We start from the raw sequence: 27,380 nt of genomic DNA, 5'->3' as shown, positions 1-27,380 counted from the left end.
GCCTCCCAGGTTCACGCCAATTCTCCTGCCTCAGCCTCCGAGTAGCTGGGACTACAGGCGCCCGCCACCACGCCCGGCTAGTTTTTTGTATTTTTAGTAGAGACGGGGTTTCACCATGTTAGCCAGGATGGTCTCGATCTCCTGACCTCGTGATCCACCCGCCTCGGCCTCCCAAAGTGCTGGGATTACAGGCTTGAGCCACCGCGCCCGGCGGAAATATTTTATAATCATATTTGTTTCTGTTCAAGGTTTGAAGTATTGAGTCACGAAATCTGTATTATAATCTGTTAAAGGGAATTTGAATATTTATGAAAAATAATTTTCAGATTGTATTAGATATAAGTATAAACTGAATATTAAACAAATTATGAGAGTAGTAGTCACTGTTTCACTGTTTAACATATAAATCCTTCATTCTTTCCTCTTTCATTTGTTCTGTTTTTATAGATGCTCTTCAGGCAATGCCCAGTATTCTTACTGGTTCTGACTGTTCAAATGGCCCAGCTGCCAAAGCACCAGTTTATTTCCCTACATCCATTCAGATAAAAAAGAAATGTATTGCCCCACACTTTCATCTTCCTCATTACTCCCAATAATGGAAATGATTTAGTCTCTAAAAATTTTAGGCATTCATTGCTTTAGTTTTACCATTTGTTAAAAATGACTCATTCTTTCTGCCAGCCATATCTTTGTCTGATATCTCTAGCTGCAAAGAAGTTATCCATAAACTTCTTAAACCAAATTTATTTACTTATTTATTTAGAGAAGGAGTTTTGCTCTTGTTGCCCAGGCTGGAGTACAATGGCACGCTCTTGGCTTACTACAACCTCCACCTCCCGAGTTCAAGCGATTCTCCTGCCTCACCCTCCCAAGTAGCTGGGATTACAGGCATGCGCCACCATACCCGGCTAATTTTGTATTTTTAGTAGAGACGGGATTTCTCCATGTTGGTCAGGCTGGTCTCAAATTTCCAACTCAGGTGATCTACCCGCCTCGGCCTCCCAAAGTGCCAGGATTACAGGCGTGAGCCACCGCACCCAGCCTTAAACCAAATTTACAGCCCACCCTCAAAATACCTCATTTACAATTTAATTTTATTATATTCTGCCACAGAATATGTTTAGACCCATACTGAAAGAAGAAAATCAAGTAATTCCTTGAAGATGAAGAGTCATTCATTAAACAAATGAAACCATTATTCCCTTAGCTTTCCATTCTCTCTTTACAGGTACATGGTGAGTCACTGTGACAAATGATTTCAACTCCTTAAGGGGAAGCCTGTTAAAGAATTTTACTTGGTGAATTTTAAAATATTCATATTGTGAAAAAAGCTAAGAAACACTAAAATAATTTTATCGACAAATAAAATGTAACAATTATCTCAGTTTTATGAAGGCTGTGTATCCAACTTTGAAAAACTTGTTATATCATAAGGTTTCTCCTCAGTATAAATAATTATGTCACGAAAAAAATTAAGGCTTTCTCTTATGTATAGCAAACATAGAATGTGTGAATCAGCACTCTAATTCCATGAGGCAAAAATCTAATCCAAATTAAGAAAAAATAAATAAAAGGAAATTTATTGGATCACAAAAAATGAAAAAGGATGGTGTAGCTGTCAGGAATGACTGGATCCAGGAGATCAAACAATATCATCAGATTTCTGTCTCTCGTCTCCATTTTCCTCTGTTAGATTTCTCTTTGGGAAAGCTTTCCTCATGAGTGGCAAAAAGGCTCCTGGTGAGTTTTTAATCTTATTAAATCCTTGAAACTTGCAATTCCAGAAAAAAATCTCTTACTACCCATAGGAATACTCGCAAAGGACTTCATTGATCCAGACAGGGCCATTTGCCAATCCCTTATCACTAGGTTGGGGGAAATAATTGGCCAGCCTGTGACCAATCCACTACTGTCCCTGATTAACAGTTTCACCAGAATCATATGCATTGAGGGTGGGGTAAGCCAGGTACAGAACAGATCAAAAAGTAACAGATGTGGCCGGGCATGGTGGCTCACACCTATAATCCCAGCACTTTGGGAGGCGGATCACCTGAAGTCAGGAGTTCGAGACCAGCCTGACCAATATGGTGAAACCCTGTCTCTACTAAAAATACAAAAATTAGCCAGGCATGGTCACAGGCACCTGTAATCCCAGCTACTCAGGAGGCTGAGGCAGGAGGATTGCTTGAGCCCAGGAGGCAGAGGCTGCAGTGAGCCAAGATTGCACCACTGCACTCCAGCCTGGGCAACAGAGCGAGGCTCTGTCTAAAAAAAAAAAAAAAAAGTAACAGATGTCTACTACTGAGCTACTTCAAATAATGGATACTCATGAACTGAAATATGAACTACATTCAAAGAATTACTAACCAAGAAGAACTCACTAATATTCAATAAGGACTGAGTGGTAACCAAATGTTTTCTTTCCTATACTTGTTATAATCAAAGCGTTTCTCTATTATGAATTCTTTGATGTCGTCTAAGGGCTGAGACACAGCTAAAATTATTCCCACATTCATTACATTTATAAGGTTTTTCTCCAGCGTGAATTCTCTGGTGTAGTCTTAGGGACAAGATCTGATGAAAAGCCTTCCCACATTCATTACATTCATAGGGTTTCTCTCCAGTATGAATTCTTTGATGTTGATTAAGATATGAGCCACAACTGAAGGCCTTCCCACATTTGTTACATTCATAGGGTTTCTCTCCTGCATGACTTCTCTTATGGTGAATTAGAACTAAAGCATCACTGAAGGCTTTCCCACATTTACTGCATTCAAATGGTCTCTCTCCAGTGTGAATTCTATGATGTCGATTAAGTTGTGAGTCAGTCCTAAAAAACTTCCCACATTTGATGCACTCATAGGGCTTTTCTCCGGTATGAATTCTCTGATGTTGATTCAGGTGTGAGCGATAGCCAAAGGTCTTCCCACATTCACTACATTTGAAGGGTTTCTCTCCTGTGTGAATTCTTTGATGCAGAGTAAGGGCTATGCGTCTGCTGAAGGCTTTTCCACACTGATTACATTCGTAGGGTTTCTCTCCCGTGTGAATCCTCTGATGTTGATTAAGGTGAGCACTCTGTCTGAAGGCTTTGTTACATTCTTTACATTCATATGGTTTCTCACCTGTGTGAATTCTCTGATGTTCAACAAGGAAGGCATAACGGCTAAAGGCCTTCCCACATTCATTGCATGCAAACGGTTTCTCTCCAGTGTGGATCCTCTGGTGTTGAGCAAGGTGAGCACTCTGTCTGAAGGCTTTGTTACATTCCTTACATTCATAAGGCTTCTCCCCAATATGAGTCCTTTGATGTTCACTGAGAAAGAAGCCATGGCTAAAGGCTTTTCCACAGTCATTGCATGCGTATGGTTTCTCTCCACTGTGAATTCTCTGAGGTTGAGTAAAGAATGAGTAACAGCTAAAGGCATCACCACATTCACTGTATCCATGGGGTAATTTTCCAAAATGAGTTGTCTGATGTTGAGCAAGTAATGAGTGGAAACTTAAGAGATTTGAAAAATCATTACTTTCATAAGGTTTCTCACCAAGAGGAATTCCTGTATCTTTACTAAAGTATGTACTCTGGTTGAATTCTTCACATTCATTACCTATCAAAGATTCCTTCTCAGCACGGAGTCTTTTATATTCAATTATGACTGAATTTTGGGGGAAGAGTTTATCATAAATATCAAATTTATGTACTTGCTCTATGGTAGGAACTTTCTGTTGCGTTAAAAATACTGATTTCCGGGGTATGCTTCTCCCAAAATTACTAAATTCATTGTGTCTTTTCCCAGTAGAGATTTTCTTAACAGCTGTCACTTGCATGAAATGCCTCTCCGCATTTCCCTCATGTAGCTCAAATTCACCCTTACATTTCCAGGCTTCTCTGAAACTGGAGCATTCAAGGCCATGACTTGTTAGCCTTTCCATTATCATCTCCTGGGATATTTCATCTTCATCAATGAACCATTTTGGAGATAATTCCTTGATTTCACACCAAGACTCCCAGTCTGAAAAATATCAAGAAAGGAAATGTCTCCTTTGTTCCTTTGCTATGAGGAAGAAAATTGTTATAGAAGAAATGGAAGAATTTAACTGGGGGGAAGGAGGGTAGAAAGTATGTGATTCTAATAGCCCAAATATGGCCATGCGATATGATCAAAAGACAATGGAAGCACAAAGAATAAAGAGAGCTGAGAAGGGAAGGTATATGTGTTGATGGTAGTAGAAGGTGGTAGTTGGGGAAACAGGTAAAACGCAGGTCATCAAAAGGTAGGCAAAGCTAAATGCTAACAAGATAAAGAATTGAGGATGTCTGATTAGATCACAGCCAGTTTCCCTGCCTCTAGTCTTTAAAGCCTCCAGTTCATCCTGCACTGGTATTCATAAGACTGAAAACTTCATGAGGGCAGGGACTGATGTTCACTCCTTTTTCTTCTACTGTTGCACCCAATGCCTTGGACAGTGTCAGCATGTTGTTAAATGGATGACTGCTGCCAGATTAATCTCATGGCATCTTTTCCCACTAATGCTGTTCAACAACTTCTAAGATTTTTATCAGGGTCCAGGGAAAATTTACATATATTTTTTCTCAGTGACTAAAATAAACCTATCCTTTGTTAGGTCCATCAGCTTTTCTCATCATTCAGGGAAAATGATGCCTATTGAGAAGATACGTGATACTTTCAGGAGAGGATATTGGTTGGAGTAAGGTAGAAAGAAAACCATTTTTTAGAAGATGATCTCAAAAAATGAGAAAGTCCTTTTCACACCACAATAATCAGCCAATATGTTCAAATACATAGAACCTATCAGTAGGTCCAAAGTACCTACTGAAGGCGGGAAAGCCTGACACAAGGTCTTTCTACCTTTTGTAAATTCTGAGAGCTCAAGCCTGTGCAGATGATAATTCCATGTGGCACACAATGAAGGATAAGCTAATATGATATAGATTATTACAGGTATAAGTGTCAGGAAAAAAGAGATCGAAACTCACTAGCTTACTTAAGGAATAATTCTTGGAGAATATGAGCTTGGTGTTCAAGGCTATAATCAGGATTCCAAAATACAGTGGCTATTCAGCGACAGAGACATTTTCATGTTTAGATGTGGTTAGGGATTATTTTAGAACCACATATTTTGGCATTTGGAGGTTAAATGGATACAGTCTTTGCCATAACAGTTTCTCATCTGTTGAAAAGTAAAGCTATCGGCCGGACGCGGTGGCTCAAGCCTGTAATCCCAGCACTTTGGGAGGCCGAGACGGGCAGATCACGAGGTCAGGAGATCGAGACCATCCTGGCTAACACGGTGAAACCCCGTCTCTATTAAGAAATACAAAAAACTAGCGGGGCGAGGTGGCGGGCGCCTGTAGTCCCAGCTACTCGGGAGGCTGAGGCCGGAGAATGGCGTAAACCCGGGAGGCGGAGCTTGCAGTGAGCTGAGATCCGGCCACTGCACTCCAGCCTGGGTGACAGAGCGAGACTCCGTCTCAAAAAAAAAAAAAAAAAGAAAAAAAAGAAAAGAAAAGTAAAGCTGTCTCCAGTATAGGTCAGAACGAAATTGAAAAGGAAGTATTATTCATCTGTGTCTTTCTTCTTTCCAATACACCCTTCACCCAAGGAAAGCCTCATCCCTATCAGTCTGTCCTAAGCACCGCCTTGGATTTTCTTACCTGTCTTTACCCAGGCCTGAGAGGCCTTGTTCGCCTATCCTTTGTTAGGTCCATACCATTCATTCTTTCCCTAGAAATACAACTACTTCTGATCCCTCACTCACTTGCCTGGATCTCATCTCTCGTAGGCATCACCTGAAGCCACTATACTCCATCTTACCAAAAATAAGTCTTTACTCCAGGCAAATAGCAGATTTATACAATAACTAACTTAATGCTGAATAAAAGAAGCCTGATGGGAGAAGACTAGATATTTTCCAACATGGGAGACTCTGAGGTGCCTGAAGCTCCAACCACTATCTTTACACATAGACTTACAGATTGGATCCCCTTGATTAAAAGACTGTATGCTATCCAATATGGTAGCCACTAAGTATATGCAGCAATTTAAATTTAAATAACATTTTTAAAAGTCAGTTCCTTAGTCACACTAGCCACATTTTATGTACCCAAAGCCAAATGTGGGTAGTGGCTACTGTATTAGAAAGCACACATATAGATTATTTCCATCATCACAGAAAGTTCTACTAGAGGCTGAGCATGGGGGTTCCTGCCTGTAATCCCAACACTTTGGGAGGCCGAGGCTGGTGGATCACTTGAGGCCAGGAGTTCAAGGCCAGCCTGGCCAACATGGTGAAACCCCGTCTCTACTGAAAATACAAAAATTAGCTGGGCACGGTGGCTCACATCTATAATCCCAGGTACTCAGGTGGCTGAGGCACGAGAATCCCTTGAACAAGGAGGCGGAGGTTGCAGTGAGCTGAGATCATGCCACAGCACTCAGCCTGGGCGACAGAGCGAGACTGCCTCAAAAAAAAAAAAAAAAAAAAAAAAAAAAAAAAAAGTAAGTTCTACTAGACAGAACTGGACAGAGATCCACATTAATATGACAAAGATCTTATGGTAAATGAGGAAACAACAGTAAAACAGGGGAAAGAGTCCGTTAAAGGGAGAGAACAGAGTTTTGAAAAGAGAAAATGGATAGTGGTAAGAACTATCTTATACATCTCAATAAGCTGAGGAATATGAAAATGAAAAAGGGTACCTGCATTTAGCTAAACTAGAGGGGTAGAAGCCAGATTGCAAGTGATAAGACAGTGGAAGAGAACCTGAGGTGAAGGCAGTGAGTTGAGATGACAACTGCTATGTAAGTAATTGGAAGAGAGAAGGGAGTATGGTTGGCAAGAACACAAAAAAAGTCCTATAAAATGCTATGAAATTCTTCTAAGCAAGATTTAAATGAATCAATGTAATATATAATTGCAAGAAAACAAAAAAAATAATATATGCATACATTTTTACCACAGGTTAATTTATATCAGGTCAGTTTCAACCAGAATTCCATAAGGATTTTATTTCCAAACTTAAGAAAATTATTTTAAAGAAACTTGGACAAAAGTAATCAATAATATAAAAGAAAATTATGAACAAAAAAAGAACATTCCAAAACCAATAATAGGACCTAAGCTCTTGCATTTTATACCTTTCTTCCATCAAAATCTCCGTGAAAGAACTCAACCAGGGTTGACTTGTAAAATTATTTATCATTGTGGAAAAGGTCAAGAAAAAATATCCAGAGAAACACACTTAGAGCATTAAAACCTGCAAGACACAGAGAACACAGTGAAGGGGAGCACGGCCTCCTCACTACCATCCTGACCACATCTGGTTGAAGGGAATGAATTTGACATCAACCTTGAAAACTTGCGTGTGGGAGAAAACACCACAAAGTCAAAAGGCAAGGGACAATCTGAGAAAAAACAACTAAAACATGTATTATAGAAAAATGAATAATGTCCAGAAAAAGACACATTCTCCAAAATGCAAGTATGCCAGCAATCCCAACAGTTTGGGAGGCCGAGAAGGGAGGATCGTTTGAGCCCAGGAGTTCTATACCAACCTGGGCAACACAGTGAGACCTCATCTCTACAAGAAAAATAAACAAAAAATCTAACCAGGTGCAGTGGTGCACACGCTGAGGTGGGAAGATTACTTGAGTTCAGGAGGTAGAGGCTGCAGTGAGCCAAGATCATGCCACTGCGCTCCAGCCTGGGCAACAGAGTGAGAACCTGTCTCAAAAAACAAAACAAAAAAATGTATGAGCACGTAATTCACAGAAGAGAAAAACTTTATAGACAATGCATTCCTAGACAGATGCTCAGTAATATCACTAGTAAATTAAAACCATAAGAGCATTTCCCTTCCTCGTGTCAGCAGAAATTTCAGTTAGACAATATTAAGGACAATATCAAAAACTTAAGTTGAAGAATATCAAGAGAGGAAGAAAAAGCCATTCTCAGACACTGTCATTGTTAGTACGAGCATAAACTGATACAATCACTTCCCAGAACAAGTTGAGTATCTTGTAAATTAAAACATGCACTTCCATGTTCCAGCAATTTTACTTCAAGGTACACATTGTGTTGTTTGTTTTGTTTTGTTTTGAGACAGGGTCTTGCTCTGTCACCTCGCCTAGGCTGGAGTCCAGTGGCACTATCATAGCTCATTGCAGCCTTGAACTCCCAGGCTTAAGTGGCCCTCCTACCTCAGTCTCCTGAGTAGCTGGAACAATAAGCACACGGCACCATGACAGGCTCATTTTTTTATTTTTATTTTTTATTTATTTTATTTTTTTATTTTTTTCCGAGATGGAGTCTTGCTCTGTCGCCCAGGCTGAAGTGCTGTGGCACAATCTCGGTTCACTGCTACCTCCGCCTCCTGAGTTCAAGCAATTTTCCTACCTCAGTCTCCCGAGTAGCTGGGATTACAGGCACACACCACCACGCCTGGCTAATTTTTGTATTTTTAGTAGAGACAGGGTTTCACCATGTTGGCCAGGCTGGTCTCGAACTCCTGGCCTCGTAATCCACCTACTTCAGCCTCCCAGAGTGCTGGGATTACAGGCATGAGCCACCACACCCAGCCTGAAAGTGCTTTTTAAAAACTATAAAACCCAGAAAATATAACATAAGACAATATATAGGATTAAGCCCAAATTTATCAGAAATGTAATTAGACTTTCACCTATTAAAATGAAAAGATAATCAGACTGGTTTATAAAGTAAAACTCAAATCTGTATTGCATATAAGCCCTATACTTAAAGTTATCTTAAAAAGTTGAAAATAAGGCCGGGCGCGGTGGCTCAAGCCTGTAATCCCAGCACTTTGGGAGGCCGAGACGGGCAGATCACGAGGTCAGGAGATCGAGACCATCCTGGCTAACACGGTGAAACCCCGTCTCTACTAAAAAATACAAAAACTTAGCCGGGCGAGGTGGCGGGCGCCTGTAGTCCCAGCTACTTGGGAGGCTGAGGCAGGAGAATGGCGTAAACCCGGGAGGCGGAGCTTGCAGTGAGCCGAGATCTGGCCACCGCACTCCAGCCTGGGTGACAGAGCGAGACTCCATCTCAAAAAAAAAAAAAAAAAAAAAAGTTGAAAATAGGCCAGGCACGGTAGCTCACGCCTGTAATCCCAGCACTTTGGGAGGCCAAGGCGGGTGGATCACAAGGTCAGGAGTTCAAGACCAGCCTGGCCAATATGGTGAAACCCCGTCTGTACTAAAAATACAAAAATTTTGTATTTTTATACAGTGTACAAAAGTGTACAGGCATACACCTGTAGTCCCAGCTACTTGGGAGGCTGAGGCAGGAGAATCACTTGAACCCAGGAGGTGGAGGTTGTAGTGAGCTGAGACCACAAAAACTGCACTCCAGCCTGGATGACAACAGCAAAACTCTGTCTCAAAAAAAAAAAAAAAAAATCAGTCAGGCGTGGTAGCTCACACCTGTATAATCCCAGCACATTGGCAGGCCAAGGAGGGTGGATCACCTGAGGTCAGGAGTTTGAGATCAGTCTGGCCAACATGGCGAAACCCTGTCTCTACTAAAAATACAAAAATTATCTGGGCATAGTGTTGAGCACCTGTAATCCCAGCTACTCAGGAGGCTGAGGCAGGAGAATCACTTGAACCCAGAAGGCGGAGGTTGCAGTGAGGCAAGATCACACCATTGCACTCCAGCCTGGACGACAGAGCACGACTCCATCTAAAAAAAAAAAAAAAAAAAAAAAAAGCATGAAAACTCAAGGAAACACATTCTCCCATAGAGCCTTAGGAAGGAATGTACACTGCTGACATCTTGATTTTAGCTCTGTAAGACCTAGTTTTTACTTCTGACCTCCAGAGCTATAATAAATTTGTGTTGTATTAAGTCACTAAATGTGTGCTAATTTATTACAGCAGAAAAAAAAAACTAAGCAGACAACTTTTCTGGAGGGGAATGTAGCAATTCCTTATAAAACTACATATGTATGGCCAGGTGTGGTTGCTCATGCCTGTAATCCCAGCATTCTGGGAGGCTGAAGTGGGTGGATCACAAAGTCAGGAGTTCGAGACCAGCCTGGCCAATATGGTGAAACCCCATCTCTACTAAAAATACAAAAATTAGCCAGGCGTGGTGGTGCAAACCTGTAGTTCCAGCTGTTCAGGAGGCTGAGGCAGGAGACTCACTTGAACCCAGGAGGAGGAGGTTGCAGTGAGCCGCGATTGGGTCACTACACTCCAGCCTGGTGACAGAGCGAGACTCTTGTCTAAAAAAAAAAAAAAAAAAGTGTATATGCACTCACTCAGCAATTCCACATCTACGAATCCATGCTGAAGATACAGCCTCAACAATAAAAAATATATATAAGTTCAAGGTTATTCATCACAGCTTTTGCAACTGTAAAATATTGCGAACACTAAATGACCATACATTAGTGTAGCTGAATAAATTATGATAACGGGTACATAATGAAGTATTATGAAGCAGTCAAAAAATGAAGAAGGGCAGGGCATGGTGGCTCACTCCTCTAATCACAGCACTTTGGGAGGCTGAGGCAGGCATATCACTCGAGATCAGAAGTTCAAGACCATCCTGACCAACATGGTGAAACGTTTTCTCTACTAAAAATACAAAAATTAGCTGGGCATGGTGGTGCACACCTGTAGTCCCAGCTACTCAGGAGGCTGAGGCAGGAGAATTGCTTGAACACAGGAGGCAGAAGTTGCAGTGAGCCAAGATCCTGTCACTGTACTCCAGCCTGGGTAAGAGTGAGACTCTGTCTCAAAAAAAAAAAAAAAAAAAAAAAAATGAGGAAGATCTTCACGAACTAATATAAAGTGATCTCCTTTTAAGTGATAAAAGCAAAATGTATCTATAGCACACTATTTGTCATATAAAGAAGATACAAGAAACTACACATGTAACTGCTAATTTGTGCAAGAGAAACATTTATTTCAAGGATAAACTTGAAACTAAGGAAATTGGTAACATACAAGGGGTGGGTGGGAAATGGGTAGGAAGAAGCAGGGAAAAAGAATAAAGTAGTAGGAACAAGGAGGGCACAATACTTTTTGGAGATCTACTTTATACTATTTTATATAGCTCTGATCTGAGAGGCATAGTAATGTTTTAGATACCAAAAAAAAAAAAAAAAATTAAAACTAAGCAGGACTTAGTAGGAATGCAAAATAGAACATTTGTTATAAACAGTAACAAATGGGCTGGGCAGGGTGGCTCACACCTGTAATCCCAGCACTTTGGGAGGCCAAGGCTGGCACGGATCATGAGGTCAAGAGATTGAGACCATCCTGGCCAACATGGTGAAACCATGTCTCTACTAAAAATACAAAAATTAGCTGGGGGTGGTGGCACACGCCTGTAGTCGCAGCTACTCAGGAGCCTGAGGCAGGAGAATCGCTTGAACCTGGGAGGCAGAGGTTGCAGTGAGCTGAGATTGCACCACTGCATTCCAGCCTGGGGACAGAGGGAGACTCCATCTCAAAAAAAAAACCGTAACAAATGGACCTAAAATAACTAACCTAAGTAATTTTGGAAATAGTATTTTTGACTGGACAATATAAGACTGAAACAAAAAGTACTATACACGAATACCTAAATCTAGTTGTTAAATTTGTTTCTCTGGCCGGGCGCGGTGGCTCAAGCCTGTAATCCCAGCACTTTGGGAGGCCGAGGTGGGTGGATCACGAGGTCAGGAGATCGAGACTATCCTGGCTAACATGGTGAAACTCCGTCTCTACTAAAAATACAAAAAACTAGCCGGGCGTGGTGGCGGGCGCCTGTAGTCTCAGCTACTTGGGAGGCTGAGGTGGGAGAATGGCGTGAACCCGGGAGGCGGAGCTTGCAGTGAGCCGAGATCACGCCACTGCACTCCAGCCTGGGAGACACAGCGAGACTCCGTCTCAAAAAAAAAAAAAAAAAAAAAAAAATTTGTTTCTCACAGAGAAATAGGTTAGAAATTCTGAAAGTACTTTATGTGTATACTAAAATTGAACAAATAGGTAAATATATTTTTTCTCATTATGAGAAAAAGAAATTACAAATAAGTAAAGGAGGAAGGCTACAATAAACCCTGTAAAGCAGGACTATAAATCAAGTTATTCATATAAACTGATAGTTTTAATAGATAAAAAGATAGAGGTAATAAAAAATGGAAAAAAAAGAGGCAGAAATAAATATAGGGGTGTGTATGTAAATATCTATCCATCTATCTATCCATCTATTTCCTAGCTCTATCTATCTATCTATCTATCTATCTATCTATCTATCTATCTATCTATCTGTTTCCTAGCTTTAGCTGCTGTCAGGGCCAGTAGCCTAGTGACATCCCAGTAGCCTAGAGCATACCTAGCTTGGTTTCTAAACACCATTTCCCAATAAAGCAATGAGGGCTCCTTGGAGAAGTGGTTGATTCAAGGCTGGGGCAAGGAAAATAAGAGAACCTGGAATACCTTGTGCCAGAAGGAAGGATGTGCTAAAAAAATGTACAGGGGCATGTCAGAAGGTCAAAGGAACCAAAGTGAAGGAGATTCCAACATTCAAAGCTGGAATGATTTGAGAAACAAAATAATGATTCATTGGATTTACTTCATAGAAATAAAAATCCATAAATCTAAAAATAAATCCATTTAAATTTTATGAAGTCATTACATTTTATGAGGTAAATTAGGTTTACCTCATAGAAAAAAATCTGTAAAGGCCGGGCGCGGTGGCTCAAGCCTGTAATCCCAGCACTTTGGGAGGCCGAGACGGGCGGATCACGAGGTCAGGAGATCGAGACCATCCTGGCTAATATGGTGAAACCCCGTCTCTACTAAAAATACAAAAAACTAGCCGGGCGAGGTGGTGGGCGCCTGTAGTCCCAGCTACTCGGGAGGCTGAGGCAGGAGAATGGTGTAAACCCGGGAGGCGGAGCTTGCAGTGAGCTGAGATCCGGCCACTGCACTCCAGCCTGGGCGACAAAGCGAGACTCCGTCTCAAAAAAAAAAAAAAAAAAAAAAAAAGAAAAAAATCTGTAAATATAATTGAATATATAAGTAAATGGATTGGAAGGAGCAGCTCTTCCTACAGAACAATCACAATTAATATACATAAAGAAAAGAGGGAAATGGAAAAAAATCAACATTAGGTTAATAACACAGTAATAACAGTTGAAGAGATCCAGCAATAAATGCTAAAATAAATGGGTAAAAATTACAGAAGAAACTGAATAATCTCAAAGTATCTCCCCCAAGATATTTCTTAATTACAAAGAGAAAAATAAGAAATTTATAATGGAGAAACCAAGCAGACACTACCTTCACTAAGTGTTCAAACTTAACATCACCAATAATAAGACATTATCGATATTATGCATCCTTTGGAATGATGCACTGAGAGAGAAACAACATTATTTCTGTGACATTTTTTGCAAAAATGCATTACCTCAATCTAATTATAAGAAAATATCAGATAAATCAGATAGATCCAAATTGAGTGCATGCAAATATAATGAGCCATTTGTGCAGAGTGAAGCATATCTGAGGGTTCCAGGAGAGATTACTCCAAGAAGATGCAGTCAATAGATCACCTAATATATCCAAGTATCTTGAAAGATTCAGACAATTGATGATAAGTCGGGAATTGGATTAGGGATATGTACATATAAACTAAGCAAAAAAAAAAAAAAAAAGGACAAAATTCCCAAGTCATTATTAACTCCATGGAAAACAAAAAGGTGTAGAGAAAAAGTAACTTGGCATATGCACAGCACAGCTATTACTAGCACTAAATGGCCATAATAAAATAAATGCTGAATAGTGACTTAATCAAAATTATGACATTGAGATGATGGGGGATGGGAAATGTGTGTATTTGTGTGTGTGTACATGTGTTGAATTCAGGAGAAGAAAGTGCTAACTCCTTCTTTTATTTTCTTTTTTTTTTTTGAGACACAATCTCAAAAGGCTGGAGTGCAGTGGCACGATCTCGGCTCACTGCAAGCTCCGCCTCCCGGGTTCACGCCATTCTCCTGCCTCAGCCTCCCAAGTAGCTGGGACTACAGGCGCCCGCCAGCATGCCTGGCTAATTTTTTGCACTTTTAGTAGAGACAGGGTTTCACCGTGTTAGCCAGGATGGTCTCAATCTCCTGACCTTGTGATCCGCCTGCCTCAGCCTTCCAAAGTGCTGGGATTACAGGCGTGAGCCACCACGCCCGGCCTCCTTACTTTCTTATAAGAAGATATCGAATAAAGGCTCACCCTGAAAAAACAATCAAGAGTAGCAACATTAACATATTTTTGGAGATATGAAGGGAACACCAAAAGAACTACAAAAGAAAAGAAAGTGGATCGCTCTAGGAAGAGGGAAACTGGGAAGCCAGGAACAAGAATTCCTTTTTTAAGGGAAAAAGCCTTGTATAGGCTTTTTGGTGTGAAGGTAATTGTGTTTTTTGGCAAAACGGCAATTATTTTTGCACCAACCTAATGATACTACTTGATTTTTTAAACAATGTGCGTACATATCTTTCATAATTCTGATAAAAATAAAAACTCCGAAAAAGAAATCTGGAAATGAAATATAATTCTAACTGTAAAGGGAAAAGAAGAGCTGAGAAGGATTGAGATTCAAGGTATAGGTGGAAGACTAGAGAGCATAATTTGATAGAAAGAAAAAGAAAAAACCCCAGGGTGTGGTGAGGTTTCTAGGGAAGCACATACTAGGGAGATTTCAGTTCTCATCCCACCTGAAGCCCAAAAGAGTTTCCTACTTACTACGTGGTCGAGTACCTTACAATAGTCCTCCCTGCCTGGTGATCTGTCACTCACCTGCACAGTGACCCTGTGACATCTTTCTCTCCACCATCCACGGCTCCTTCCCTTGCTCCAGTAAGGAGATCATGTTGGGCTTAGAAATGGAGAGTCCTGTTCACAGGGAAAGAAAATGAGAGCAAGAGACAGACAGACATACAGACAAACAAATCAACATGCCACAGCTGTTCTAGGACACAGACCCAATCTCTCGATCATCAGGCAAGAATGGACATTAGAGGAAGGGCTAGAGAATGGAATGATGCTTGTGTGGATGAGGAGGAGGATGAAGCTTCTGCCATGGCAGTGGTTCTCAAAGTGCTACAGCAGCTGCAGCCATCACCTAGGAACTAATTAGAAATGCACATTCTCAGGCTCCAACCCAGAAGTATTGCGTTAGAAACTACAGTGGCTCTCGAACTTTAATAGACATCAGGGTCATTTGCAGAGCTTATTAAAACCCAGACTACTGAGCCTACTTCCAGAGTTTCTGATTTTGTAGGTCTAGAATGGGGCCTCTTAATTTGCATTTTAACACATTCCCAGGACATGTTGATGTTGCTGTTCCAAACCACCATTCTATGGCAAAGGGAACTACCCATTTCCAACTCTATGAAATTACTTCATACACCAGGCGCAGGGGCTCACGCCTGTAATCCCAGCACTTTGGAAGGTCGAGGTGGGCGGATCATCTGAGGTCAGGAGTTCAAGACCAGCTTGGCCAACATGGAGAAACCCCATCTCTACTAAAAGTACAAAAATTAGCCGGGCATGGTGGCGGGTGCCTGTAATCCCAGCTACTCAGAAGGCTGAGGCAGGAGAATCGCTTGAACCTGGGAGGCAGAGGTTGCAGTGAGCCAAGATCGCGCCACTGCACTCCAGCTTGGGCGACAAGAGCAAGACTCTGTCTCAGAAAAAAAAAAAAAAGAAATTACTTAATGTGTTCAGAATGTCTGCCAAAAGTAAATTAATTAATTAATTAAAATTTAAGAAACTTAAAAAGTTAAAAATATATACATATTTCTTTTTGTTTTTGTTTTTGTTTTTGTTTTTTTTTTGTTTTTTTTTGTTTTTTTTTTTTTTTTGAGACGGAGTCTCGCTCTGTCGCCCAGGCTGGAGTGCAGTGGCCGGATCTCAGCTCACTGCAAGCTCCGCCTCCTGGGTTCACGCCATTCTCCTGCCTCAGCCTCCCGAGTAGCTGGGAGTACAGGCGCCCGCCACCTCGCCCGGCTAGTTTTTTGTATTTTTTTTAGTAGAGACGGGGTTTCACCGTGTTAGCCAGGATGGTCTCGATCTCCTGACCTCGTGATCCGCCCGTCTCGGCCTCCCAAAGTGCTGGGATTACAGGCTTGAGCCACCGCACCCGGCCTTTTTTTTTTTTTTTTGAGACGGAGTCTCGCTCTGTCGCCCAGGCTGCAGTGCAGTGTCCGGATCTCAGCTCACTGCAAGCTCCACCTCGCGGTTTCACGCCATTCTCCTGCCTCAGCCTCCCGAGTAGCCGGGACTACAGGCGCCCGCCACCTCGCCCGGCTAGTTTTTTTGTATTTTTTACTAGAGACGGGGTTTCACAGGGTTAGCCAGGATGGTCTCGATCTCCTGATCTCGTGATCCGCCCGTCTCGGCCTCCCAAAGTGCTGGGATTACAGGCTTGAGCCACCGCGCCCGGCCAAAAAAATATATACATATTTCTAATCATTTCCTGGGGACAGGAAGTAGAAAGGCAAGAAAGTGCTTTTAAGATGTCTTAAGATGTCCTAGATATTCTCAACAGAGGAAGCAAAAACACTCCAGAGGAAGATTGTTAAATGATGGGGGAGAAACATCCTTACCAAGCCATACCAAGTTCCTGTAGTTCTCCAACATGACATCTCTGTATAAATCCTTCTGAGATGGCTTCAGCCATTCCCACTCTTCTTGGGAAAAGTCTAGCGCCACATCTCTGAAGGTCACCAACCCCTGAAATAAAAAAATTCTTGTTCACCAGGTGCCCAGACACCCATATGGTCCTAGCCAAAAAGATGCATTTGGCCAGAGTTCAAAGCTCTAAGTGACGCAAAGAAAATAATTATTGGAGAACAATTACATGCTGAGGTTTGTCAAATACTTTAAGAGAAGAGAAATATTAGAAACAGACTCACCGTTTGATAATTTTACATTTTTGTAAAAAAGACATATACACAAAATTAGCTTATAACAAGAAACAGCGAAGACTAAGTTGTATGTTACATATACTAACTATAAAGAAAATCTTATATGGGGGATTCCTTTATATTCCCCAAATTGAGACATCAGATGGGGCACAATAGGAGAAAGGCCTTGAAAAGGGTATGGCCTGAAAGTTAGACTTTATATGTAGTCTGTGACTTAGTATATGTGAAGTATATGTGAAGTGACTTAGAATTTTCATTGGAAGGTTATGCAAAAAATCTGGAAAAAACTTACATGTTCAAAAACAGAATTCAGGCTATAGCACTGAACTGAAGGCTAAATGAAGGGAGAGATATTTGTTTTATAAGCTGATATATATCCAGTGTCTATTACAAAACTGATCACATTGTAAACTCTCAGTAAACATTTGCTACTCAGGGAATAAATGGTGATGTTTCCTATAAAATGTCCATACAAAGAAAGAGTATTCAGTGCTTAAAAATGATAGGGTTTATGGCCGGGCGCGGTGGCTCAAGCCTGTAATCCCAGCACTTTGGGAGGCCGAGGCGGGCGGATCATGAGGTCAGGAGATCGAGACCATCCTGGCTAACACAGTGAAACCCCGTCTCTACTAAAAAAAAATACAAAAAACTAGCCAGGCGAGGTGGCGGGCGCCTGTAGTCCCAGCTACTCAGGAGGCTGAGGCAGGAGAATGGCGTGAATCTGGGAGGCGGAGCTTGCAGTGAGCTGAGATCCGGCCACTGCACTCCAGCCTGGGCAAGAGAGCCAGACTCCGCCTCAAAAAAAAAAAAAAAAATGATAGGGTTCCAGTCTGCACAATATGTTCTCTTTTTCTTATCAAAAATAATGAAATATCAGGCCAGGCATGGTGGTTCATGCCTGTAATCCCAGTACTTTGGGAGGCCAAGGCAGGCAGATCACCTGAGGTCAGGAGTTAGAGACCAGCCTGGCCAAAATGGTGACACCCTGTCTCTACTAAAAATACAAAAATTAGCTGGATGTGGTGGTATGTGCCTGTAGTCCCAACTACTTGGGAGGCTGAGGCAGGAGAATTGCTTGAAATCGGGAGGAGAAGGCTGCAGTGAGCCGAGATCGTGCCACTGCACTTCCAGCCTGGGTGACAGAGCAAGACTCCATCTCAAAAAAAAAAAAAAAAAAAAGAAATATCAAATATGGTTATTCTACATAGTGGAAATAGGGCTGAATGTGTCTAGGGAAAAAATTACACAACTCCATAGTGTTGTATAACTTCCATGTGCTCCTCTACTCTTTTCTGAGTCCTAGGAGGCTGACTGCATCAATAAACTCCCTTGTCCCATCCCATATTCTGTTGGGTTCAGCCACAAGCAAGAGATGAAAGGAAGGTAAGTAAGGCAGAATACTTAGTCCCCTGGCTCCCTCCCTGGGTGGGAGCGCCACCCTGGGTGGTCTCTGTCTTTCAATCAAAATTCAGAGCACCTGTCAGGGGCCTCCTCCACCCAGCTCTCTGTCTCTGGATTCAAAGATCTAGGGTTAGAAGTAAGAGAGTTATGCTGTTATGAGCCCTGGAGTACAGCACGATCCTTCATAGTTTCTCTATGTCCTGATAATATATTGTAAATAGTCACCTTTTGATTGCCTTGCTAGAACCCTGATTGATAAAACATGTTGACACAAAGTACTTCTCACATATGGCCAGAGAGTCCTCAAAAGCACTGCAAAACCACTCTACTATGCTTCCCTAATAAATTCACTCTCCCCATCTCCTGATAACTATTTCATTACTCTGTCATCAACTCATCTCGTTCTCACTTTGAACTTCCTCATCCTCCAGCCACCATATGTACTTACCCTTCTGTATCTGTACTGATAGCTGTATATTCTGTCTGCCCTCTGTGACTATGGATAAAACTCTAGGCCGGGCGCGGTGGCTCAAGCCTGTAATCCCAGCACTTTGGGAGGCTGAGACGGGCGGATCACGAGGTCAGGAGACCGAGACTATCCTGGCTAACATGGTGAAACCCCATCTCTACTAAAAATACAAAAAACTAGCCGGGCGTGGTGGCGGGCGCCTGTAGTCTCAGCTACTTGGGAGGCTGAGGCGGGAGAATGGCGTGAACCCGGGAGGCGGAGCTTGCAGTGAGCCGAGATCACGCCACTGCACTCCAGCCTGGGAGACACAGCGAGACTCCGTCTCAAAAAAAAAAAAAAAAAAAAAAAAACTCTAGGCTTCAAAGACCAGTCCCTCCACTTGCCCACACAAAGACATTTTCACCTCTCTCCCTTGTACTACCAACTATTCTTGCTTTACTGGATCATTCCAATCAGCAAAAAAACTGATGCAATGTCTTCCATCTTGTAAATAAATACATAGATAAATAAATAAATAAGTTCCTTTTCCGTGATCTCACTCTAGCTATTTCCCCATTTCTCTACTCCTCTTAATAACAAAACTCTTCCGATGAGTTGTCTAGACCAGTGTTATCTACCGGAAATATTTGAGTCACATATGTAATTTGAAATTTTCCAGTAGTCACAGGAAAAAAATAAATAGAAAAAAATATCATTTTTATTTAACCCAATATGTTGAAAATGTTATCATTTCAGCATGTAATAATATAAAAAAATTAATGAGATTTCTTACACTTTTTTGTACTGAATCTTCAAAATCTGGTATATACTTTGCACTTACAGCGTATCACAATTTAGAGTACCTCATATGTGCCTGCTGGCTACACTACTGTAAGTCTAAATTCACTGTCTTTGTTCTCACCTTCCTCATTTTCCATTCTCTTTTTTCTGCTTTTTTTTTTTTTTTTTTGGAGATGGAGTTTCACTCGTGTCACCCAGGCTGGAGTGCAATGGCATGATCTCAGCTCACTGCAACCTCCATCTCCTGGGTTCAAGTGATTCTCCTGCCTCAGACTCCAGAGTGGCTGGGATTACAGGCATGTGCTACTACGCCTGGCTAATTTTTGTATTATTAGTAGAGATGGGGTTTCACCATGTTGGCCAGGCTGGTCTTGAATTTCTGACCTCAGGTGATCTGCCCGCCTCAGCCTCCCAAAGTGCTGGGATTATAGGCATGAGCATGAGCCACTGCACCAGCCTTTTTTTTTTTTTTTTTTTTTTTTTTTGAGACAGGGTCTCACTCTGTTTCTGTTGCACAGGCTGGAATGTATACCACATGAATCATAGCCCCTTGCTGCCTCAAACTCCTGGACTCAAGTGATACTCCCACCTCAGTCTCCCAAGCAGCTGGGACTATAGGCATCTGCCACCATGCCTATGTTTTTGGATTTTAGTATCAAATATTTTTTTAGAGACGGAGTCTCCCTATGTTGCCCTGCATACATAGTGGGTCTTGAACTCCTAGGCTCAGGTGATGGTCCTGCCATCTTGGCCTCCCAAAGTACTGGGAGTACAGACATAAGCCACTGCACCCAGCCTCCATTCTCCCTTAAACCCACCACAATGATGTCTTCATCCCAGTCATTCAATGAAGTAGCTCTTGTCCAGAATATTTCTATGTTACCAAATCCAACGGTGAGTTCTCAGTCTTCATCTTCTTCAGTCCCTCTCAGAGGAACTTGGCTCAGTTGATCATCCCATCCTTGAAATACTTTCTCCTCTTGGCTTCCAGAACCCACACTCTTCTGGTTTTCCTTCTACATCAGCTCTTCTCAGTCTGTTTTGCTGGTTCCTCCTCTTCTTGTGTGGCTCTAAATGTTGAACATCCCAAACTCAGTCCTACAACCTATTTCCTACCTACATTCACCACAACCTTGCCCTCAAGATAATCTCACCCTGTCTCATGCTTTAAATACACTAAGGATGGCCGGGCGCAGTGGCTCGCACCTGTAATCCCAGCATTTTGGGAGGCCTAGGCAGGTGGACCACAAGGTCAGGAGATCCAAACCATCTTGGCCAACACAGTGAAATCCATCTCTACTAAAAATACAAAAATTAGCTGGGCATGGTGGCATGTGCCTATAGTCCCAGCTACTCAGGAGGCTGAGGCAGGAGAATCACTTGAACCCAGGAGGAAGAGGCTGCAGTGAGCCGAGACTGCGCCATTGCACTCCAGCCTGGGCGACAGAGCAACACTCCGTCTAAAAAAGAAAGGAAGGAAAGAAAAGAAAGAAAAAGAAAGAAAGAAAGAAAGGAAAGGAAGAAAAAATACACTAAGGACTCCCAAATTCACATCTATAGTCCTGAACTCCAGATGTATAATCAGCACTCCATTTGGATATCCAAAAGGTCTCTAAATATATCCAGAACTCAATTCTCTTTTTTTTTTTTTGAGATGGAGTCTTGCTCTGTCACCCAGGCTGGAGTGCAATGGCGCAGTCTCAGCTCACTGCAAGCTCCACCTCCTGGGTTCACGACATTCTCCTGCCTCAGTCTCCCAAGTAGCTGGGATTACAGGCTCCTGCCACCACATCTGGCTAATTTTTTGTATTTTTAGTAGAGACCAGATTTCACCGTGTTAGCCAGGATGGTCTTGATCTCCTGACCTCGCGATCCACCCGCCTCAGCCTCCCAAAGTGCTGGGATTATAGGCGTGAGCCACCGTGCCCAGCCTTCAGAACTCAATTCTTGATGTCCAGCCCACTTCACATTGTCTTTCCAGCTCAGTAAATGGCATGCCTATTCATGTAGCTGCCTAGCCAAAAATCTCTGTAGGCATCCTGACTTCTTCCTCTCACACACCACAACTAATCCTTGATCAAATCGCATTTTCTATCTCCAATGTATACCCAGAATCTCACTAGCTCCAACGCCACCACCATGGCCCAGGCTGCTATCACCTCCTGTCTGGATTACTAAAACAGTCTCCTGACTGGCCTCCCTGCTTCCACCTTTACTCCCCTGCTATCTGTTTTCACTTTAAGGCATAAATCAAATCAGATCACAAACGCTCCAATGAACTTAACTCTCCTTCACTTAGAACCAAATTCAAAGTTCAGATCATGACTTGAAAGGGCCTACATAATTTGGTCCCCAGCATTCCTCTGACATCATAGTGATCATTTCTCTTCAAGGACAGACTCATTGCTATCCCTGGAACACACCAAACACGCTCCCACCATAATAACTTTGTACTCCTTCTTTTAAAGCTCTTCCCCAGATCTCCACAAAACTTACTTGCTACTTTCACTGAAGTTTTGCTTTGCTAAATGTCACTTTCTCAGAGAGGCCATCCTTGACCTCCCTATTTAATAGATGAGTCAGTAATCAACCTCTATCCCTTATTTCACTTGCACCTCATCACCAACTCAAGAAATCATCATCCATCTAAAGAGGACAGCTCTGCTCCATCACACAGGTGAGCATAACGCTGAGTAAAAAAGATATGGCCGGGCGCGGTGGCTCAAGCCTGTAATCCCAGCACTTTAGGAGGCCGAGACGGGCGGATCACAAGGTCAGGAGATCGAGACCAGCCTGGCTAATACGGTGAAACCCCGTCTCTACTAAAAAATACAAAAAACTAGCCGGGTGAGGTGGCAGGCGCCTGTAGTCCCAGCTACTCGGGAGGCTGAGGCAGGAGAATGGCGTAGACCCGGGAGGCGGAGCTTGCAGTGAGCTGAGATGCGGCCACTGCACTCCAGCCTGGGCGACAGAGCGAGACTCCGTCTCAAAAAAAAAAAAAAAAAAAAAAGATATTAAATGTTTTGTAGAAGGATTATATGAACAAAAGGTGGAGAGAGAAAAGTGGAGGGGTGCTCATTGGGCTATTTGTGACTTTCCCTGTGGTTCCAAAGTCCTGAAAAATGAGGTCAAATGTCTGAAAACAAAGCAAAAGAGCATGCTTACCTGGGACATGGCTTTACAAAGCCCCACAGCCATTCCTCCTTCTTCAGTTTTCTCTTCTGAAGAAGAACAAAGTCCTGAGAAGGGAGAGTTAAGGAAGAAATGATGGTGTGTCAGCCCTATGTTTTTGGTCCAAGACCCACAAAATGGAACTATTGCCCCTTTCTTCTCCCTACATGGGCCAGTCTCACCTTTTCCAAGATCTGGCAGGGGGTGGCGCGGGGGAATCCAAAGCTGAACTTAACTCTCAAAGTCTTGACTTATATTAAGCGTCGCCTGAACTCAACAAAATCCAAAGTCTGTCCTACGGCCAACAAGGTGGTTCATGATCCAGCCCCTGGCTGTACCTCTGACCTAATTTCCTACCCTTTTGCCCCTTGCTCACCACACTCCAGGCACACGTGTCTTTCTGCTGTTACTCAAACACTGCGTACACCCCTCCTTCAGGGTTGTGACCTTTTCCTTCTGCCTGGAACCTTCTCCCAGACACCAGTATGGGCCACTCCTCTTTATTCCTATATGCATTCAGGTGTCCCTTCATCAGAGGGACTTCCCTGAAAATTCTACCTAAAAGGAACCCCTGTTCCAGGTACTCAATTTTTCTTTACGCTGAATTATTTTTCGTCTTAGCGTTTATCACCACTGGACATGTTACATATAGCTTTGTTTCATTGTTTCTCTTCCCATACAAGATTATAAGATCCAAGAGAACTAGGTTTTGTTTGATTCACTGGTGTATTCTAATGACAGAACACCACCAAACCATGGTAGTTTCTCAAAAGTATTAGATAAATGAAGAAATTTTACTATGCCTCATGTAATATAAATATACCATGTTAACTCATGCTGTGTTAGGCAAGTAATTTTAATTTTCCTGTGCCTCACTATCAGACTAGATCCCACATAATTAATCCCATGATCTCACATACACATAAAATTCTCACCCAATCACAAACATACACACATTTACACAATCATAGGCATAATCTCTCTCACACACACAGCCATATTAGCACAAAGACAGAGACTGTCACACATAGGTATCTATGTCACACATAGGTATCATTGTGTCATTATCTCATTTAATCCTCAGAGCTACTACTCCACAAAACTATAAAGATAGGTATTAATATCTCCACTTTACTGGTAGTAAAAGGGAGGTTCCAGAAGCTTAAACAACCAACTCAAAGTCAGGGGTCCAACTGAAATGTGACCCCAAAACCAGTCCTCTTTTGAAAGGGCACGATGTCTGAATGGGGAATATTCAACACAACCTGAGTAATCAATGCCATATATTCCTCAGAGAGGCATCTTTAGAGATGGCAGATGTTACCTTTATTTCCCTATGGAAATGCAGCCTGAGGGAAACATTGCCAAATTTTAATACTACAGGAACTACAAACTGGGCAGTCTGAAGTAAGTTCCTTGTCCTCTTAGGGTCAACATTTCTTCATCGTCAAAATAGGGACAGGCTGGGCACGGTGGTTCACACCTGTAATCCCAGCACTTTGGGAGGTCAAGGTGGGCAAATCACTTGAGCCTAGGAATTCAAGACCAGCCTAGGCAACGTGGCAAAACCCTATCTCCTCAAAAAGTAGAAGAATTAATCGGGCGTGGTGGCATGTGTCTGTAGTCCCAGCTACTCGGGAGGCTGAGGTGGGAGGCTTGCTTGAACCCGGGAGGTAGAGGGTGCCGAGAGCCGAGATTGCACCATTGCACTCTAGCCTACAGCACAGAGCAAGACTCTGTCTCAAAAAGAAAGAAAGAGAGAAAGAAAGAGAGAAAGAAAGAGAGAAAGAAAGAGGAAGGAAGGAAGGAAGGAAGGAAGGAAGGAAGGAAGGAAGGGAGGGAGGGAGGGAGGGAGGGAGGGAGGGAGGGAGGGAGGGAGGGACAATTGTGGTTGACCTAGAATTCAGTATACATCACCCCCTAATTTCACCCCCTAATTCTGGACTACTTTGCACTAGACAACTCAGTCCCTAGCAGTTATTTCCTTAGTGTAATGCAGCTTGAAATTGTCCATACAAGCTTCTGCAGCAGGGCGCGGCGGCTCAGGCCTGTAATCTCAGCACTGTGGGATTCTCAAAAAAAAAAAAAAAAGCTTTTGCAACCTGAGAAGAGAATCAATGTAGTCTTCTTAGAATCTGGGAGCAGAAGCCTTAAGTAGCGCCTGCATAAAAGAAACTTCAGTTTGTTTGTTTTGTTCTGATAGCTGTGTATCTCTTGGGCAATCAATCAATCAATCAATCAATATGTTTTTTGTTTGTTTGTTTGTTTTTTGAGATGGAGTGTCACTCTTGTTGCCCAGGCTGGAATGCAGTGGTGTGATCTCAGCTCACTGCAGCTTCCACCTCCCGGGTTCAAGTGATTTTCCTGCCTCAGCCTCCCAAGTAGCTGGGATTACAGGTGCGTGCCACCACGCCCAGCTAATTTTTGTATTTTTAGTAGATATGGGGTTTCTCCATGTTGGCCAGGCTGGACTCAAACTCCTGACCTAGTGATCCGCCCACCTCGGCTTCCCAAAGTGCTGGGATTACAGACGTGAGCCACCATGCCCAGCCTGGGCAATATAAAAGTTTGGAATGAGCCATTAGTCTCCAAAAAGAAGGTATGATGGAAAAAAAAACAACTTTGTTTTTATGTAGCACCCAGACCCAGGTTGACTTTCCACTCCTTCCCTCATTGGCTACATGACCTCAGGCAAGTTAATCCATCTCTCAGAAACTTTCTTTTCCACTGTGAAGATTGCATGAATGAACACCTAGGGCAGAAAGGTGCCACCCTTGTTCCTGCTTGGATTCTACACACATTTGGAAATGAAATAATATTTTTCTTTATCAACTGAGAAGGTCAAAATAAAAAACTCAGCACACTTGGTACATCAGAAAAAGAGCCATGGGTCCAGACTCTCAGCACCAAATATGGAAGAGTTTTGAGAAGGATAAAGCTAAAATCTCAAACTCAATAACCTAAGGAGAGGAAGACTGGGCTTTCAGATTAGGCTTCCCTCCCCCAGAAGCAGCTGAGGATAGCCTCACTAGAATGTTTTTAGACTGAGTCCTGTCACTCACAAGGGGACAGAAGGAAGAGACCCATATATAAGTTCCCATGTTCTGAAGGTTCCTATTCCAAGACCAGACCATCTTTTCCAAAACCCTCAAAACCCAGGGCTACCATTTTTCACACTCTCAATGTGGGAAAGAACAAGGGAATTTAGTAATTAAAGGGGGGAACTTGACTGGACACAGTGGTTCAGGCCTATAATCTCAACACTTTGGGAGGCCAAGGTGGGAGGACTGCTTGAGCTCAAGTTTCAGACCAGCCTGGACAACATGGCATGAAGTCTCTACAAAAAATAAAAATAAAAACAATTAGCCAGGCATGGTGGCACGTGCCTATGGTCCCAGTTTCTTGGGAGGCTGAGGCAGGTGGTTTGCTTGAGCCCAGGAGGTCAAGGCTGCAGTGAGCTGTGATCACACCATTGCATTCCAGTCTGGGTGACAGTAAGATCCTACCTTGGGAAAAAAAAAAACAAAAGACCTGGCGTGGTGGCTTACGCCTGTAATCCCAGCAGTTTGGGAGGCCGAGGCAGGTGGATCACTTGAACCTGGGAGGCAGAGGTTGCAGTGAGCCGAGATCACACCATTGCACTCCAGCCTGGGCAATAGAGTGAGACTCCATCTCAAGAAAAAAGGAAAAAAAAAAAAAAAAAAGAGACCGCTAGAGCTAAACTGCTTGGGTTTGAGTTCTGTTGCTGTCACTTGTTAACTGTGTGAACTTGGGCAATTTTAATATTCCTGTGCTTCCTAAGTCAATCCCACAATCTCATATACACACACAAACTCTCACTCAATCACAAACATATACAGAGTCACACAAACACACCCATAATCTCACACAATACACAGCCACATAAGCACAAAGATAGATGGTCACATACAATTACACCAACAGAGATAAACAATCACACACAATCGCACACATAGCAGCATACCACACAAGTCACACATCTTGTCACAATTACCCATACAAAACTATACCTACAGAGGCAGATGGTCATAGTCGCACAATCACACTTGCTGTCACACACATTCAAACGCAGTTGTATTCGCAGAAACAGGTGGTCACATAACCACACACATGCATTTACACACACAATGTCACACCGCAGCCTCTCATAAACACACCTGCAGCTACACCTGCAGAGACAGTCACACACAAACGCACATATTCACAGTTTCACCCCCAGACACAAATGGTTACAGTCACACACAACCGGGCGCACGCGCACAAACACACACAGTGACACAAGATGACATTCTGTCACACCCGCAGCCTGTCACATAGTTGGTAACACAGTGAAACACACACGGCCTCCCCAGCGACTCCTACCGGGTTCCCATCCCTGGCGCGTCCGGTCCACCCGGAGCCTGCCCTTGACCTCCCGCTCTCGCTCGGGGCCCGGCCCCACTCACCTCCCGGCGCCGCGGGCTCTGCAAACGGGCCCCGCGACCAAGACCCGCGACGTCACCTCCCAGAATCCTCCGCGAGGAGGAGCGAGGCGAGGACTGAGGCGTGCAGGACTCTGAGCTCTGCGAAATCTGCCAGCGACAC

The 27,380-nt window shown here is 42.8% G+C and overlaps 1 protein-coding gene across 12 annotated transcripts; it reads right to left on the bottom strand.

Moving 5' to 3' along the window:
- Nucleotides 1-729: 729 nt before the first annotated feature.
- On the bottom strand, nucleotides 730-27,267 carry ZNF527 (zinc finger protein 527). Of its 12 annotated transcripts, none has more exons than XR_013410546.1 (6): nucleotides 27,242-27,267; nucleotides 22,770-22,843; nucleotides 16,634-16,760; nucleotides 14,823-14,918; nucleotides 2,160-4,013; nucleotides 730-876 (listed from the first exon to the last, which is right to left on the bottom strand). XR_013410546.1 is itself a non-coding variant. In XM_077982542.1 (6 exons), exons 4-6 carry the CDS (start codon nucleotides 16,665-16,667, stop codon nucleotides 2,440-2,442), a joined length of 1,704 nt encoding a protein of 567 aa, XP_077838668.1. In that variant the 5' UTR covers nucleotides 16,668-16,760; nucleotides 20,423-20,674; nucleotides 22,770-22,843; nucleotides 27,159-27,267; the 3' UTR covers nucleotides 1,081-2,439. The 12 variants fall into 12 exon arrangements, 8 of the variants coding, with proteins under 8 accessions (XP_077838668.1, XP_077838667.1, XP_077838664.1 ...); XR_013410547.1 differs by having other exon boundaries at nucleotides 730-791; nucleotides 2,261-4,013; XR_013410549.1 differs by having other exon boundaries at nucleotides 730-791; nucleotides 2,261-4,013; nucleotides 16,644-16,760.
- Nucleotides 27,268-27,380: the final 113 nt, after the last annotated feature.

This window comes from Macaca mulatta, chromosome 19 (genome assembly GCF_049350105.2).
Source record: "Macaca mulatta isolate MMU2019108-1 chromosome 19, T2T-MMU8v2.0, whole genome shotgun sequence".
In the NCBI taxonomy this organism is placed as follows: Eukaryota; Metazoa; Chordata; class Mammalia; order Primates; family Cercopithecidae; genus Macaca; species Macaca mulatta.
Note: the sequence above shows the minus strand (reverse complement) of the source record. Positions and strands in the feature narration are given on the sequence as shown.